The sequence below is a fragment of the Arvicanthis niloticus genome, chromosome 6 (genome assembly GCF_011762505.2).
Source record: "Arvicanthis niloticus isolate mArvNil1 chromosome 6, mArvNil1.pat.X, whole genome shotgun sequence".
NCBI lineage: Eukaryota > Metazoa > Chordata > Mammalia > Rodentia > Muridae > Arvicanthis > Arvicanthis niloticus.
In genome coordinates this window covers 34,356,289-34,373,789 of record NC_047663.1, presented here as the reverse complement: position 1 = coordinate 34,373,789, position 17,501 = coordinate 34,356,289, and the positions used below count along the sequence as shown (strand labels likewise).

The following is a 17,501-nucleotide window of genomic DNA, read 5'->3' as shown; positions in this document are numbered from 1 at the left end:
GGGCGGCAAGACCAATGGGCTTCACAGAAGGTAACTAGGCAACTAAGCTGAGGGCAGATTTAAAGATGTTGAGCTAGGAGTAAAGGTAAAGACACACTAGCCATGGAAGGCTTAGAGGAGCCCAGCCACAGAGCCAATCAATAAAGCAGTTTAAAAATGAGCCTGTGTGTGTGTCTTTCATCTGAGCATCCGAGACAGCTCCTGGGAAGGTGTGTGCCTGCAACCAGCTGGGAACTCAGACTGGTATAGCCAAAACTACCCATTACACTCTGTAGGAGGAGCTAAGGTGGGAGGAGTAAGGAGAGGAAGAGGAAAAGGAGGAGGAGGAGCGAGTCGAGGGGGAGAGAGAGAGATGTAGGAGGATGAAGAGCCACGCAGGTGTGGAGAGCAGTCTTGGGTAACAACTTATATTTAGGTTAGCTAATTGGGAAACACCTCTAATTGTATGGGCATATTGTTATTGAGCATTACCAAACATATAAAGCCTTTGATTAATATTTAAGCATTAGAGTCTCATTTTTTACCGGTCTCGTTGTTGCCGCACACCTCCTCCGCTTGCTGGTGACCGCAGGCCTAGACTAGTCGGGAACATGGCGGGAACATGGCGGCTGATTAAGAAAAGCCAGATCGAATGCTGCCATTTTAAATATCTCCCGAAACAACACACTCCTCTTTCTGCAGCTATCAGCTGCCAATAGCAGCTAGAGGCTGGACTTGTGCTCACCCCTCAGTCTCTCCATGCTGGGATTTTGTCTGGCTTAAGCTTGTGCAGATCTTGTGCATGCTAAGTGAGTTTTGTTTTTTAATTAACGTAAGACAGATCTGTAAGACATATTGTCCTCAGTGACGAAGAATGAGCCCAGGGCTTTGTTCAGGCAACTGTTCCACCACTGAGCTACACTCCCAGACACAATGTACTGCTGGGCAAAAGAAACACGTTACTGAGCAGTATAGATAGAGTGACATCAGTTATGGAAAAATATTCCCCACAGATTCACAAATTAGTGACTATAAGGCAAATGGTTCAGAGAGACAAATACAAGCTGACTAAAAAGAGAAGGAAAGCCGGGCAGTGATGGCGAACGCCTTTAATCCCAGCACTTGGGAGGCAGAGGCAGGCAGATTTCTGAGTTCGAGGCCAGCCTGGTCTACCGAGTGAGTTCCAGGACAGCCAAGGCTACACAGAGAAACCCTGTCTTGAAAAGAGAGAGAGGGAGAGAGAGAGAGAGAGAGAGAGAGAGAGAGAGAGAGAGAGAGAGAAAGGGATCAAAGTTGGGCGTGTCACTGTAACCCTGTGTAAGGGGAAGTATAATCTTGTCTGTAATTTTTTTTTTTTTGACCTAGGGTTCTTGTACCTTAGACTGGCCTTAACCCTGCTATGTAGTCAAGAATGATCTTTAGTTCCTGTCTCTGTCTTCTAAACACTGGCATTGTAGGTGCATTACACTATATTTATGCTGTGTTGGGGACTGATCCCTGGCCCCTTGCATTTTAGATAAGCACTCTATCAAATGAGCTACACCCTCAGCCCCTCGTGTAATTTTAAACCTTCACTTAAAGAAGATTTTGAAGAAAATCAAGGCAAGATCAGTCTTAGTGTGTTTGCATCCCCAATGTCAATGCCTGGTCTCCAGCTTCCATAGCTGGAGATACTTCTACACACACACACACACACACACACACACACACACACAAATCTTGTTAAGGCCTAGGTAACTGTTACCTAGCTAGTCTGCCATTTTGTGCCGTTACCACTGTTATAAGGAAATTTTCTCATATGCTGTTACTGTTGTTACTAAGAAACTTTCTCATGTCCAAGTTGGATTTCATATTCTGTTATAGCCTGTGCTCTTGGAAACCAATCACAACAGAGGTCAGTTAGAATGGCTTCATAGAGTTAGCCACAATAAGCTTGGACCCCAAACAACTGCCTAGCAGCACTTCCTGCATCTGTGTATAAGCTTTTATATTGTTTGCTGTTATAAGCTGCCCCTGGGATGAACCCCAACATAAGAGAGAGACACCTGCACCAATATAAAAAGCTATTTGGAATAGGACTTCCATATGGAGTAGTGGTCAAATAAAAGCTCAAGTTCCCAACATCTCCCTGGGGATTGACACTCTACTTGGCAGAAAGAGACATATGTGTGGGTAACTAGTCTATTGGTTGTCAAGTTAAGACATGAATGTTAGGCAAGACGAGTCCCCTGCCACAGTTGAATACTGCAACCAACGGGAGCAGAATAAATGTACAACAAAGACCTGTTCCTAATGAAGTCCTCTAGTCATAAATCCTGATTGGTGAAAAAACTTAGCACAGATATTTGTGGATCTCAGTCTTAAAAACTCTATAAGACTCTAGCTGGGCATTGCCATCAGCTCCTGAGTCTGATCTGAGACCCTGATCGATCAATCTTGGGGTGAATGCTCAATAAACTACACCTGTCTGAGATTAGAGTTCCTGTGGTTTGAGAGGTGATCCCTGGACCGCAACATGTCTAATTCCAACTGAACTGTTTTCTAAACAGTATTAAGAAAAAAAACCCAAACAAACAAAAAACCAAAAACAAACAAACAAACAAACAGTGTTAAGAAAGAGCAATCTGTTTTGCAATCAGTAGCTGCCCAGTTATCACACAGGAAGCTGGGCTAAACCCTAAGGCCTACGGTGTTTGGGAAAGTTCAGTAGGGAAAAGAGAAAGAGGAGAGATGTGTGTACTATGTAGGGCATTCCTTCCCATGATGACTGTAGTCTGGAGATGCAGAAGTTCCAGGGGTGCCCTTCAGAGACTTTCCCTGGGACAGGGAACTGAGGCTTAACTGTTGGGGCAATGCTTGCTTGGAACCTTTCTTTAGGGAGTCATCTTTCCTTTGGATGTTCCATGTTCTCAGAGGCCTCTGAGACTCAAATACATATAAGGCTTAGCCAGGTGAGGGAAACAGAGCACAGATAAGGGAAGCTGCTGGCCTTCTAGTGGCCACAAATGTGGTAGGGTCAACTGGTCAGGATCATTGGAAAGTTACAAAGCATCTCTGGGTCCTGTGCCTGTTCAGGCCCACAACCTTAACCCTGAGCAGGTTAGACAGGCTTCTATTTGAGAATTCACCTCTCCCATGAGTAGAGAGCTACAGATACTTGCTTTCCCTTTCCCAGCATTCCTTGCTTCTTGCTGCCTATGGAAAGGCAGGGCCAGCATCTCAACCAGTAGGAATTCACAGTGCTTTCAGCTTCTGGGTCTGCAATCTCTGTATGACTGCCCTGTGTTGCCTGGGTGACCCACACTCTCTTGCTGCCTGGACCCTTAAGGAAAAAAAAAATCAAAAGAGTGTTGGACCCTGGGCCCTGGGCCCCTCCTCAACCTAACCATGTGCCACTCTGTCCCAGTACTGAAAGGATCTGAATGATGTCTGGTGTTAGGGATACCAAGAATGTCTTTCCCAGTTTGTGTTTCTTTGGTCATCCCAAACATCCTTCAACACAGTGCCTAAAGCATAGATTTCTCAAGGAAGTCTTTTCTGGTCTCCCTGGGCCCCAGCTGACCCAAGTGCTCTGATGTTCTGGGGGTGTGTCAGCTGCGCAGGTGTATAACACCATTGTTTACCTCCTGGCTTCCTCCTTGGGAGCTCCTTGAAAAGCAGGCCCATACACTGCCCCAGGGAGTGTGTTCCCTATCCACTGTAGCCCAAAGCACAGCACATGTAAGCACTTACTAAATACTCATTAAATAAGTCACTGACAAAAGGGCAGCTGCAGAGACCTGCTTGGCTTGGAAGTCAGGGAGCCTGACAGATCTGAGCTGTGCCACACTGGTATCCTTGGCAACAGCATTTCCTTGTTGGACTTTCTTCTTACTCTCTCTCTCTCTCTCTCTCTCTCTCTCTCTCTCTCTTTCTCTCTCTCTCTCTCTTTGGTTATTGTTTTGGATTTTTTGTTTTGTTTTGTTTTGTTTTAAGCCATTAAATGTCTCTTCCTTCCAATCACATCAAAAGGCCTGATGAAGGCAGTTGGGAGCAAGTGTTGTCACGCTTGGCTGCTGAAAGGAAGGCATGTAGTCCCCATGAGTGGCCTTTAGCAATGCATTCTGAAACCCTAAAATTGTGCAAGCCCAAATTTTATTGCTAAGATATTTTGAAAAAAAAAAAATAAATTGAGACTGGGTCTTGCTCTATCTCGAACAGGCTGGCTTCAAGATCAGCATCCCCTGCCTGTATACCCAGTGCTGGGATTAGGGGCAAACAGAGCTGCCCCCAACTGAGACTTCTTGCCTGGGAAACAACCTAAGATGTGACTGGAGATTTAACTCCAAAGATGTTTCTCCAAACAGTGTCCATAGCAGTGAAAACTGGAAACAGCCCAAGTATCTAACAAGAAAGGGTTACTTAATAAAGCACCTACACTGTCCATACAAAATCCGCAGGCACGAAAATGAAGCCAATGGTGCCCAGCATGGCCGTGCAAACCTTTAAGTCCAGCACTTGGGAGGCAGAGGCAGTTATATCTCTATAAGTTGGAGGCTAACCTGGTCTACATAGTAAGTTCCAAACAACTAGGGCTACATAGAAATACTCTGTCTCAAAATAAACAAACAAACAAAAGGATCTCAAACAAAAGAGGTCAGAGAAATGATTCAGTGGCTAAAGTCACCTGCACCCAGCATGAGGATCCATACAGTGAAAAAAGAGCGGATTCCTGCAAGCTGTCCTCTGACAACTGTGTGTGCATACACCTCAACCAAGGAATAAATACATATGATGAAACCAACTTTTTGTTTGTTTGTTTGTTTGTTTGTTTTGTTTTTTCTGAGACAGGGTTTCTCTGTGTAGCCTTGGCTGTCCTGGAACTCACTCTGTAGACCAGGCTGGCCTCTAACTCAGAAATCTGCCTGCCTCTGCCTCCCAAGTGCTGGGATTAAAGGTGTGTGCCACCACTGCCCGACTGATGAAACCAACTTTAAAAATGAAACAAATGCATATGCATTGACAAGTAGATGTGTAGACTAAAGTGTTGAGTCCTGTAAGAGGTTGTACCAGGCTAGGTGGTAGTCCTTGTTTGTGATACTAGTAATCCAGAGGCTGACGCAAGTTCAAGAGGACCTTAAGTTTAAGATCAGCCTTGGCAATGTAATAAGATCTTGTCTTTAAAAATGATATAAAATAATATAAAATCACTCTCTCTCTTTGTCTCTCTCTGTCTCTCTCTGTCTCTTTGTCTTTCTCTTCCGAGACAGGGTTTCTCTGTATATCTCTGGCTGTCCTAGAGCTCACTCTCTAGACCAGGCTGGCCTTGAACTCACAGAGATCTCCCTGCCTCTGCTTCCCAAGTGCTGGGATTAAAGGCATGTGCCACCATTGCCCTGCTAAAATTATTCTTAGTCGTCTTTTAGAACAAATATTATTTCTATACAAAGGATAGTAACTCATTAAAGTATTGATGAGTACTAGGATTATGGGAACTCTTACTCTTTCTTGTTGCTTATTTATATGAACCACAATGACAAATCTTGAAAAAGAATCACTTACAGAAGCAATTGATTATAGGTAATTTCTATTTAATTTGTTTTATTTTGAGACAAAGTCTCATGAAAGTCAGGCTGGCTTCAAGTTAGCTATTCAGCTGAGGCTGGGCCAACTTCTGATCCTCTTGCCTCTGCTTCTCAAGTGCTAGAGAGGCTTGTGCCAGCACTTGAGGCTCAATTTATTTTTATCACTTGCTTATTCTTGCCTTGCAGATTCTAATCAATGAAAATATGTCACCTGTAGACTAAAAAAGTATTCTCAAAAGCTTGTAACATTCTAGAATCCAACTCTCAAAAAGCTACATGTCGGAGTTCACAAATAGCAAGACCAGAAGAATAAATGTTTTCTTTCTTCTGAGCCTGGAATCAGTTTCCCAGGTAATAGGACCTGGGACACAGTGGGAAGATGTTTGGGTGTGGCCTTGTCCTTAACCAAGATGGGATCTGAGCATAAATGAGAGTGGTTCATAGGAGATGACCAAAGTAGTCCTGTCTCAGGGTCTCTGGAGGTGGGCAGGCACCAGACTATTCCTGATTGAGACTGCCTTGCCTTTCTCAGGGGAGAAATTTCCCCTTTTCTATTTCATAACGATCTTTAACCTGAACCTTCCTAACTGACTGGTCTTGCTCTGACAGGCCCTGGGCTGCTTCACCAACTGACCATTAACCACAACCAGCTCTGCCCACTCCGAAATCAGTTATGGGTCCTTCCCTGCCAGAGGTTAAGAGGAAGGGACTGTGGAGAGAGAGGAAGTTGCCTTTGTCCCGAGCCTGTAGCCCCCAGGGTCCTCTTTCCTGAGAAGCCTAACTGTCTCCAGCCAGATTTCCTGTCTCCTCAGCCCCACTGAGAACTGGGGGCTCCCCGCCACAGTTAGAGTGGGGGTAACTCTGAGGCCCTCAAGGGGGTCAGCATTGCTACATCTTCCCTGTGACTCTCCCTTCTCCCCATGGTGCTACACTACTCCCTATAACTTCTTAGCCTTAGCTCCCTGAATTTGGTTCCTTCAAAGGAATTGGGACACTCAACTTAGCCAACATTTTGAGGGGCTGGTTGTTTGTGCTCTCTGGGAATAGCTCTGATCCATTCCCCTGTCGATCCCTCCACTTCATGGGCCCCTCTCTGTGCACCCCTAACTAACCCCAGTGGGGGAGGAGAGTCTAGTCTTGGGATAGGTCTGTCTCTTTTTAGGTCAGCCCGCCCCCAGCTTACCAGGCATAAAAGCTCGTTACCAGTGAGAGGTGTTGACAATATCAGGTAAGTGCTGGAGTGGAGCTCTTGGGGACTGGGGACTATAGCTGGAGGGGGGCCTTAGGTTGTGGACCTCTTTCTCACAGAGGCCTTCCTTATAGACCAGGCCCATTGGGGTAGGACTGTGTATGAAGGGGAGAGGCAGGAGCTCTGGAGGAGGGGAAGGGTAAACCTCTCTTTTCTCAAAAGCTTGGGGCACTTCCTGGGCTGAGGTTTTTTGGTTTTTGTTTATTTTATTTTGTTTTGTTTTGTCTTGCAGAGATGAAGCTATTCTTGGCCTTGGCAGGCCTCCTGGCCACCCTGGCCATGCTTCAGACCTCCAATGGTGCCACTCCAGGTAACAGTGCCAGAAGGCGCGTGCCGGTGGGGTTCTCAGCCCAGCATCCCCCCTTTCCCTGGGCAGTCCTCCTTCTACTTTGGGGCCTGATGAAGGGCTTTGGGCCAGTCCTGACCTTGTGATTTATGCTCGGGGCAGCTCTCCTGGGGGAAGTGGAGAATTCAGTGGTGCTGAGCTGTATGGAGGAGGCCAAGCAGCTAGTGGACAGAGCTTACAAGGAGCGGAGAGAAAGGTGAGAGTGCCAGGCCCGGTGCAGCCCTGGGCAAAGCTGCTTCAAGTCTTCTGGAGAAAGGAGAAGCAGTGGAGGGGGGGGGGGTTGGTCGACAGGATGAGGGCCTACAGGTGAAACCGGACCTCGTCTGTCTATAGTTGAGTTTCTGGCTGTTAGAACATCTTCAAAGCCACTCCTTTAATGGCCTTGCTTTCTGTCTGGATATCCAGGTCCATATCTTTTTGACAAAAGAAACCCAACTCTCCTTTGTGGTTCTCTACATAAGTTCTTTTCTCTACATCGTTCTTACATAGCTGCTCACCACAGGCTGGCCTGTGCTGAGTGTCTCTGCATCTCTTCTCTGGTCCCCCTTTGTCTAAGCAGCATCAAGCAGAGCCTTCGAAGTGGCTCCACCAGCCCCATGGAACTCCTGTTCTACTTTAAGCAGCCGGTGGCGGGCACCAGAACAGCTGTGAGGGCTGCTGACTATCTGCACGTGGCCCTAGACCTCCTGAAGAGGAAGCTGCAGCCCCTGTGGCCACGGCCTTTCAATGTCACGGGTACCATAACTCCTTCCTTTTTAGTCACCACTCTTCATCTCCCAGCAAGTTCCACCAAAAAAACTGCCCTCTAAGGCAGTGGTTCTCAACCTATGGGTCGCGACCCCCCCCCCACCCCCCACTCCCCCGTCGAAAGAGCCTTTCACATGGGTCACCTAAGACCATTGGAAAACACAGATCTTGTGATTACATTACAATTCATAACAGTAGCAAAATGACAGCTATGAAGTAGCAACGAAAATAATTTTACGGTTGCATTCACCTCAGGAGAAACTGTATTAAGGGGTCTCAGCATTAGCAAACTTGAGAACCACTGGTCTAAGGAGTCTCAGGGGCAACCTACCACTCCTGCCTCTGAGCTGGCCGGCCCACTCCTCACCCTCCCTGGGCTACTCAGCCCCAGGCTGCCTAGCATAGGAAAGGAGGTGGCGGAAGGCTCAGATCTAAGATCATGGCTCACTCTTGCAGACGTGTTGACACCTGCTCAGCTGAATCTGTTGTCCGTGTCAAGTGGCTGCGCCTATCAGGACGTGAGGGTGACATGCCCACAGAGGGACAAGTATCGCACCATCACTGGACACTGCAACAACAGGTGAGGGCCCAGGGCAGTCAGGGATGTGTGGTGTAGGGGGTCTAGGTTTTGCCTGTGGCGACCCATTGGGCCAGAGCTCTGTGTTTCCCTCTAGACGTAGCCCCACTCTGGGGGCCTCCAACCGTGCCTTTGCCCGCTGGCTGCCTGCGGAGTATGAAGATGGCGTCTCCATACCCTTCGGCTGGACACCTGGGGTCAATCGCAATGGCTTCAAGGTGCCCCTGGTGAGTGTCCAATAGAGGGAGATTGAGCCCAGCCCTATGTGTAGGACCTAGGCATCCAATGACTCCCGTTGTTGCTGCTGCAGGCTCGCCAGGTCTCCAATGCCATAGTGCGCTTCCCCAACGATCAGCTGACCAGGGACCAGGATCGCGCGCTCATATTCATGCAGTGGGGCCAGTTTCTGGACCATGACATCACCTTGACTCCAGAGCCAGCTACCCGGTTCTCCTTCTTCACTGGCCTCAACTGTGAGACCAGCTGCCTGCAGCAGCCACCCTGCTTCCCCCTCAAGGTGCTGCCTCCTTCCATCCACCAGGATCTGTGCCTGGAGAGAGGGAAGACGCTTTACATGAGTGACAGTGTCCTTTCTGTGCCCTAGTTCCTCCCTAGCCCCTGAGCAAGGCTGGTCCTCATTCCTGGGTCCAGAGTCAATACTTGTGTTCCTCAGCAGAGCCAGCTGTCAACTTAAGATAGTCACCCTGAACCTAGCATTGCCCTGTGTAGTGAAGTGACTGGCTCTGTGAGGCTGGGAGAATTCTGGGATGAGGACCTGACCTGTCTTCTTCACAATCCCAGTAAAGGAGCATTGGCCTGTTCTCTCTCCCGTGGGCACTTACTTCTCTAACCTTGTTTCATACCTCTCTCTCTCTCTCTCTCTCTCTCTCTCTCTCTCTCTCTCTCTCTCTCTCTCTCTCTGTGTGTGTGTGTGTGTGTTCCCCAGTAGTCAGGGTCAGGGTTGAGGCACCTTCTGTGTAGGGGGGAAAGTGTGGAGAAAAAAAAAAAAGGCAGAGATCTAGGAGATAAAGGGCCAGGGATCTGACAGGGCCAGGGTGGCAGAACAGAGAGGAAAAGGCAGACACAGGCAAGAAGAGAATTAAGAGGCATAGTGAAGAGGGGTGAGAGGACTGGCCTTGGCCAACCCCAGAAGGCTCTCTCCACTCCAGTTTGGTGAATTCTTTGTCACCCCTAAACCTCAGTCTTATTGCTAGCTGAGCCCCAGTAATTCTATGGAACCCTGAGAGCCTCCCTGCAGCTGGGGGAGGGGGCCAGAGTTCTCTTCTGCAGGGTGTAAGCTACAAATGCCCACTGTCCCGACCACAAAAGACAGACTAGCTTCTCTCTGTGCTGTAGATCCCACCCAATGACCCTCGAATCAAGAACCAAAAGGACTGCATCCCCTTCTTCCGCTCCTGCCCAGCATGCACCACGAGTAACATCACCATTCGCAACCAGATCAATGCGCTCACTTCGTTCGTGGATGCCAGCGCGGTGTATGGCAGCGAGGACCCCCTGGCCAGGAGGCTGCGCAACCTCACAAATCAGCTGGGGCTGTTAGCTGTCAATACACGCTTCCAAGACAACGGCAGGGCCCTGCTGCCCTTTGACAACATGCATGACGATCCCTGCCTCCTCACCAACCGCTCAGTCCGCATTCCTTGTTTTCTGGCAGGTCAGCCTGGGGCCCGGACTAGAGTGGCTTGGAGCTGTTTTCAGCTTGTGGCAACACAGTGAGCCTGTATGTGAGCAGCACTCGGGTTTGTGATAAGAGACGCTGGTCTCAACAACTTATTAGTCCAGTTGCCTTGGCAACAAGTTGGATAGAGACAGAAAGGAAAATAAGAAGAGCAAAAACAAACTACATACACATACAAAAAAAAAGCCTCCACCCATCGACCTAAGATGAAGACACAGAGCTGCTAAGGGCCCTCTATTGTCTATCTTTTTCTGTCTTTTCCCTTCTGTGGACTGTGGAAAGAGAGAGCCGAGTCTTTGTCCGCAAAGGACAGAGCACTGAAAGCAACAGAGAGGAATATGGCTTCCTCAGAAGCCTTTAGAACCATTCTGTCCAATCTGAAGCCAGTAGCCGCATGTGGTTATTTCAATTTAAATTATTTGTAGCAGGGAGTACTGTCTCTTTAATCCCAGTCTTTGGGAGGCAGAGGCATGAGGATCTTTGTGAGAGTTCAAGGCCAGCCTGGTCTACAGAGTGAGTTCTAGGACAGCCAGAGCTATATAGTGTTAGTGAGACCCTGTCTTGAAAAAAAGAAGAAGAAAACAACCAATCAATACATAAATAATTTTAAATTAAATTAAAAGTTTCTGTAGTAACCACATTTTAAGGGCTCGGGAGTCCCATGAGCTAGTGGTTCCCTACTGGGTAGTGAATAAGTGATTGTTTTCTTCACCCCAGAAAGTTCTAGTAGATTGTGTCACAGAATATTATTCCATGGGCATTTTGGTTTCTTAGAAAGACAGAAGGTGGGGTTTCAAAAGGAGAGATGCCTGGCAGTTTGGGAATAGGACTGGGGCAGGGATTGTGGTCACACCCAGCAATCAACACCCTTCCCCACACCTCTCTGTGCTGTTAGACTGGGTTATATAGCTAGCCTTAGCAGGTCTGGTACTTGCTTTTTGCCCAGGCTAGCTTCAACCATTCCTCAATCTTCCTATCTCAGCCTGCCAAGTGTTGGGTGACTCATTTGTACTATCAAGTCCACACACAGTGCTAGAAGTCTTTCTTCTAAGGGTCCCGTGGTCTCTCCTGGGTCCCCTGGCAGGAGAGTCAAAGTCAATACCAGGTTGCACCTCCTAAGAGAGGGCCCGTTCTCTTCTGGGCTAGTTATGACCTCTGGTTACTCATAGCGTAGAGAAGCTGCTCTCAGGAATATCTTTTCCTCTCAGAATTTTCTTTCTAAGTTGTCAAGGGCTGAGCCCAGTCAGTGTCTTGCAGCAAAGGTCCTGGGCCTCACCTTCTAGCCTTCCCTGTTGAAGGTTTATGGAGCACTAGAGGAATTGGGGACTTTGTTTCCTTGAATAGTCTTAGGTGTGGATGCACATGTCCTGTGTCTTCTCCTCACCAGGACAGGTTGTACAGTTGGCTTATAGTGAGAGCTAATGACAGCTGTCTTCAAATAGTGGAGGTTCTGGGGTCCTGTTTGGAGGAGGATTCTCAGGTTGCATCCAATTTGAGCAGAAAACATGCATACTACTTTTTGGCTTATGCCAAATCAAGGCAATAAGATGGGTACTTGCTCTTGGGGTTGGTCAGGTATTGTGGGGTGTGTGTATGTGTGGGTATATAGAATGTGTGTGTGTAGTATGTGTGTATATCTGTGTAGTGTGTATGTATGTGTATGTATGCATGTATATGTGTATGTAGTATGTGTGTATGTATGTGTGTGTATAGTATGTATGTGTATAGTATGTGTGTGTACGTATGTGTGTATATGTATATATAATGTGTATGTATGTGTGTATGTGTGTATATGTGTGCATGTGGTGTGTGTGTGTGTGTGTGTGTGTGTAGAAAAGGGCAAAATACAGAAAGACACAAGGCTTGGACTTGTGCCTAAGGATGTCCTGGTCTGAGCTACAGGCAGGTGGTAAGTCAAACATCATGACTAGTGGGTAAGGCTCCAGGAAGGACTTCAGAGCTCCCAAGCTCTTGTGTCGGTCTGGTGTGTGGGGGTAGGTGGAGGACAGGCACATGAGAGCCACCGAAGGTCTTTGCTGGACAAGGGATGGAGACCATAAAGATGACAAAGGCTTTGCTTCCCTCAGGGGACATGCGCTCCAGCGAGATGCCGGAGCTCACCTCCATGCACACCCTCTTTGTCCGAGAGCATAACCGGCTGGCCACACAGCTCAAGCGCCTGAATCCTCGATGGGATGGGGAGAGGCTTTACCAGGAGGCCCGGAAGATTGTAGGGGCCATGGTCCAGGTAGGCTGTGTCCTAACACATCTTGGCAATGTGTTCTTGGGCAGGTTTTTATCTCTCCTGAACACTGGCTTCTTCTATCCGTAATATTGTGAAGCTCAAAGGAGCTAAATGAACACGCGCAGCAGACGTGACACACTTGACAAGTGCACTCTCCTCCTCCTGTTTCCCCAGCCTCGTCCTTCATGAGGGTCTTTTACCCACTGTCGTCATACTGGGCATTTTCGCCCCTGGGGCAGTGCCCCTGCATTTGGTTTTTGATGTTTCCATGACCCCTATTCTCCTATGAATGTAAACATTCTTGTACCTCTCTCTCTCTCTCTCTCTCTCTCTCTCTCTCTCTCTCTCTCTCTCACACACACACACACACACACACACACACACACACACACACAGGCATGCACACAAGCCCTTGCTAGACTTTAGGGAGAGAGGCGATGGTGCTGAGAGTGGGATTTTATTTACACTCACACCCACAAGTGGGATTCATTTTAGTCTCAGAAGCAGTTAGCCTTGGATCCAGAGTGACACCGCCTCACAGCCTCCCTTTCACTGGAGGACATCACACCGGAGCAGACCTCTGCCCTCCATCTGTAATGAGCCCCTACTGTGTGCTAGGCTATTGCCTCTAATGAGCCCCTACTGTGTGCTATTGCTGGGCACTGTGAATAATCTCAGTAATCTCATCTTCCCTGGCTTTCAAGGAGAAACGAGACCACTGATACCTTAAAGGCAAGAGAGACATTACAGTGACTGACAAGACATTTTGTTTAGTCTCTTGAGAGAGAAAGTAATATAATTATTACTTGTTTGCATTTGTGGCTTAGAGAGTTTAATAAATTACATGAGGTGAGCTCTATTTATGCCCTTCTGTTAAATTCAGATCTAAGACTATGGGAGACAAGCCCCTGATCCTAGCCAGGTAGGGGCAATTCCCCCAAGCTGGAGACCACAAGGAGGGATACATAGATATCTAAAACACAGTCACTTTGTTTTAGATCATCACATACCGGGACTACCTGCCCTTGGTGTTGGGGCCAGCAGCCATGAGGAAGTACCTGCCCCAGTACCGATCCTACAATGACTCAGTGGACCCTCGAATCGCCAATGTCTTCACCAACGCTTTCCGTTACGGCCACACCCTCATCCAACCTTTCATGTTCCGCCTGGACAATCAGTACCGACCCACAGGGCCCAACCCCCGTGTCCCACTCAGCAAGGTCTTTTTTGCCAGCTGGAGAGTCGTGCTGGAAGGTGATCAACAGAACCTGAAAAGAGCCAGCAGCTGAGGATGGGATGGCATGGGCTTGGCTTCAGGGAGAGATCTTTTCTAATCTTTGGGAATCTAGTCTTGCTCTCCAGTTTCACTGACCCAGAAAGCTAGAGCCTCCCAGCCTCGTGAACCCTCGGTCAAAGAGAGCCTGGTGATGGCTGTTCTCTGTGGTTGCCTTGGCCCCAAGTGTCGCATGTGCTTACAGCTTCTCTCTGATCCTTGTGATTGAACAAGCCCTGACTCCACTGTGTGCTCTTGTAGCAAGATAACCTTTCCTTTCACTTCGGTCTCTTGACCTCAGGTGGCATTGACCCCATCCTCCGAGGCCTCATGGCTACTCCTGCCAAACTGAATCGCCAGAACCAAATTGTGGTGGATGAGATCCGGGAGCGACTGTTTGAGCAAGTCATGAGGATAGGGCTCGATTTGCCTGCTCTTAACATGCAGCGTAGCCGGGATCACGGCCTCCCAGGTGAGAGGCCAGCCTCAAGCCCCAGCCCTCCTCCCAGGCAGCTCCCCTTATTGCTCAGGGCCCCTTTTCCAGTTCTCAGAAAGCACCGGAGGCTCTGCCTATTCTAGGCACCTGTGGCCAAAGTTTGGCGTCTCAGCGTTTTCACAAGCTGTACTTTTGCAACCTGCGGAGCAGCTGAACAGCAAGCATCCCACGATCTGGAAGTCTGTCTCTATTATCAGCTCATTCTGACTCATTCATGAACCTGGGGGTGGGAGAGTACCACAGTCATTTTTACTGACGAGGAAACTAGGGCTTAGAGCAGTTCGGAGCTTGGCTGGGTGCTGTAGCCACGTCAGTGAGAGACGTGGAGATTGGACCCAAGTGGACCAGTGTAACCCAAGAGCCCCGTGCCTGTGTTGTGGCGTAGCACAAGTGGCCACGCCTCTGGGAAACATTTTCATTCTCTGAGTCAGAGACAGATACATCAGGCTGCTGCTCTAAGGGACAACGTGCTGTTTCCATACTTGAATCTGCTGGGATTTGTGGTACAACAGGGCTTGGCAGGGTAGGAGAGAGAGAGAGGAAAAGAGTGAGAGGTCTGGAGGGGCCCAGCTGCCCACTTCGGCCTGAACTTAGGGATCCAGTTGCTTATGGCCTTGTGTACTGAGATGGGCTTTTGAACATCCGTGTAGCTCTTTTCCTGCCCTTCCCAGTAGTCTTTCTACCGGCAGGAGAGGGGTCCATTTACACCTAGCCACCTGTTCTCTAACCCAATGCAGGATACAATGCCTGGAGACGCTTCTGTGGGCTTCCACAGCCCAGCACAGTGGGTGAACTCGGCACGGTGCTGAAGAACCTGGGACTGGCACGGAAGCTGATGGCGCAGTATGGCACGCCCAACAACATTGACATCTGGATGGGCGGTGTGTCCGAGCCCCTGGAGCCCAATGGCCGCGTAGGCCAGCTCCTTGCCTGTCTCATTGGCACTCAGTTTAGGAAGCTACGTGATGGAGATCGGTAAGGAGGCTGTGGGAAGGCAGGGTGCCATTCAAGTGGAGCCGGGTGAGGGCGCATGCGCACCACAGCAGTCAGGTGGCGCTTAGAGGACAACTTACATGAGTTGGTTCCACCATGTCTGGTCCAGGGATGGTAGTCAAGTTCTTGGTGGTACGTGCTTTTGCCCATTGAACCATCTTGATGGTCCCAAAAATGTTACTCTTAATACATTTTCTGGGTTTCTCAGTGCTACTATGGAGGCGTCAGTTACCATGGAAAAGTTCCCAAAGTCTCCCGCTGACCCTCTTTCATGTCATTTCATCATGATCCTGGCATCTCCATGTCTAGTTCTTACCTAACTTTGCATTACACCTTTGGCAATATTCTAAAAAGGTATCCCAGGCAAGGAGAGCAAATCACAAACGCCATCCAGGCTTTCTTTTACCCTTGTGGGGGCGCACATCAGACTGGGACCCAAGCAGCTGTGTGTGTCTGTCCTCTGGGCTGAGTGGGCACTGCCCACGACCTAAGCTCTTCTGTGCTGTAAATAAGATTTTTTTCTGTGGCTTTCTCATACTCGGGGTGGGGGTGGGGGTGGGAGGCAGCTCAAGCCAGGTGATGTCCTGAGCATCCTCAGCCCAGGGTCTCCTCACTCGGGACATCCTCAGACATAATGTCCACAATGCTCCCATGCAGGTTTTGGTGGGAGAACCCAGGTGTGTTCAGTACACAGCAGAGACAGGCCTTGGCCAGCATCTCCTTGCCCCGTATCATCTGTGACAACACTGGCATCACCACCGTGTCCAAGAACAACATCTTCATGTCCAACTCATACCCCCGAGACTTTGTCAGCTGTAACACCCTTCCTAAACTGAACCTGTCTTCCTGGAAGGAGACCTAGAGGCTGGGTAAGGGCATGGCACACTGAAGGGTATACCCTGGTTGGCTAGTGGAAATCTCAAAGAACTCTCTTCCCTGAGTGAATCCATCTTTGTGGATATTGTGGGTGACAGTGGGGGTGGGATGACTGGACAGTCACTTGTGAGTGCACAAGTATGTTTGCAGATTCACTTGTGCACATCTATATGCAACATACGTAAATTAGTATTTCATGTGTGTATCATCTGTGAGCATGGGCAATGATTGATGTGCCTTGAGTGCTTGTCAATCACATGAGTCTGGGCTCACTGCTTATGACAGTATTAAGAACTCGGGAGGCAGTGAACAGACAGCCCAAGTTCAAGTAATCACTCTGTAGCACTGTACTGTGTGTGACTTTGGCCAAATGAGTCTACGTATAAATTCTCTTCCTTATAAAGAAAAGCAGCCATGGCTTGTTAGAGGGCATATTGCCTCCTCCAGCTCTCTACTCATCGGGCAGCTACCAGGTACTGTGCTAGCCACGGGAAACAGAAGCAATAAAGATGAATACCAAAGATAAACGCCAAATCCTCGATCACTTTCTGGTTGGCAGAAACAAGGCTGTGGCCTCTGGAGGGCAGGATGCAGTTAGCAGTTGGGCTGTGTGGTTGTGACACAGTTCTAGGCCAGCCTGGCTCAGCTAGCGATTTCTCCTTCTCCCTTACTCTATTCTCTTGCTATTCACAGGAGTCTGCCAGGAGAGGAACGGAGGTCATTGGCCTTTCTGTGCTATTTGTACCTGAGAGTCACACTAATAAAACATGGTGGATGGGGCTCTTGTTCTGTGTCTGTGAAGGGACTGCATCTTCAGTGGGAGGTTCCCTCTGGTCTGAGAACTTGAGCCAGTATGGTCTGTACCTCAGGGTGTTTCTAGGCTGATGATTGTGCTGGGGTGCCCTCCTTTGGCTATTCCATATGTGGAGGGCAGCTAGCTCGTAGAAGCCTTGGGGCCAAGCCACACTAAGCAGGCCTTCATCCCTCAAATACATCCTCTACCGATCTGTGGACCGGGAATGTGGCCACCAAGCCCTGGTATTTGTTCATTGTTCTGGCATTTATTGACTGCTCATTCTGTGTCAGTCTCTGAGAAGGGGAGGGGACAGAATGCTAGCCAATGAAAGCTGAGGTCTGGTGGGAAGGCTTTGCTGAGAGAATAGAGACCTCTGTGTCTCTGCAGACTAATACAGTGAGTGACCCAGGGATCCTCCAGGGGGCAAATGCCTCCTTATTTCTGGCTTCCAGTGATCAGACCCCAGTGTCTGGGAAGGGGAGGGCTGTGTCTGGCCAGTAGTCTTGTAAGAAGCTGGTCCATAGTGGATTAGCAGACTCTGTCTTCTCCTTTCCTGTCTTCTCACTTATGAGGAGTGAGGGAACCCCACCCACGGGGGAGCTGAAGATAAGGAGATGGTGAGGTAAAGCCAGACCCTCACTGTGGGGAGCTGCAGGACCAG

The 17,501-nt window shown here is 48.8% G+C and overlaps 1 protein-coding gene across 1 annotated transcript; it reads left to right on the top strand.

Moving 5' to 3' along the window:
- Positions 1 to 6,483: 6,483 nt before the first annotated feature.
- On the top strand, positions 6,484 to 16,823 carry Mpo (myeloperoxidase). Its single transcript, XM_034506404.2, has 14 exons — positions 6,484 to 6,771; positions 7,025 to 7,102; positions 7,241 to 7,334; positions 7,698 to 7,873; positions 8,342 to 8,465; positions 8,560 to 8,689; positions 8,773 to 8,979; positions 9,819 to 10,137; positions 12,249 to 12,409; positions 13,405 to 13,660; positions 13,981 to 14,151; positions 14,913 to 15,150; positions 15,826 to 16,037; positions 16,738 to 16,823. The coding sequence occupies exons 2-13, from the start codon at positions 7,027 to 7,029 to the stop codon at positions 16,028 to 16,030; spliced, it is 2,157 nt and encodes a 718-aa protein (XP_034362295.1). The 5' UTR covers positions 6,484 to 6,771; positions 7,025 to 7,026; the 3' UTR covers positions 16,031 to 16,037; positions 16,738 to 16,823.
- Positions 16,824 to 17,501: the final 678 nt, after the last annotated feature.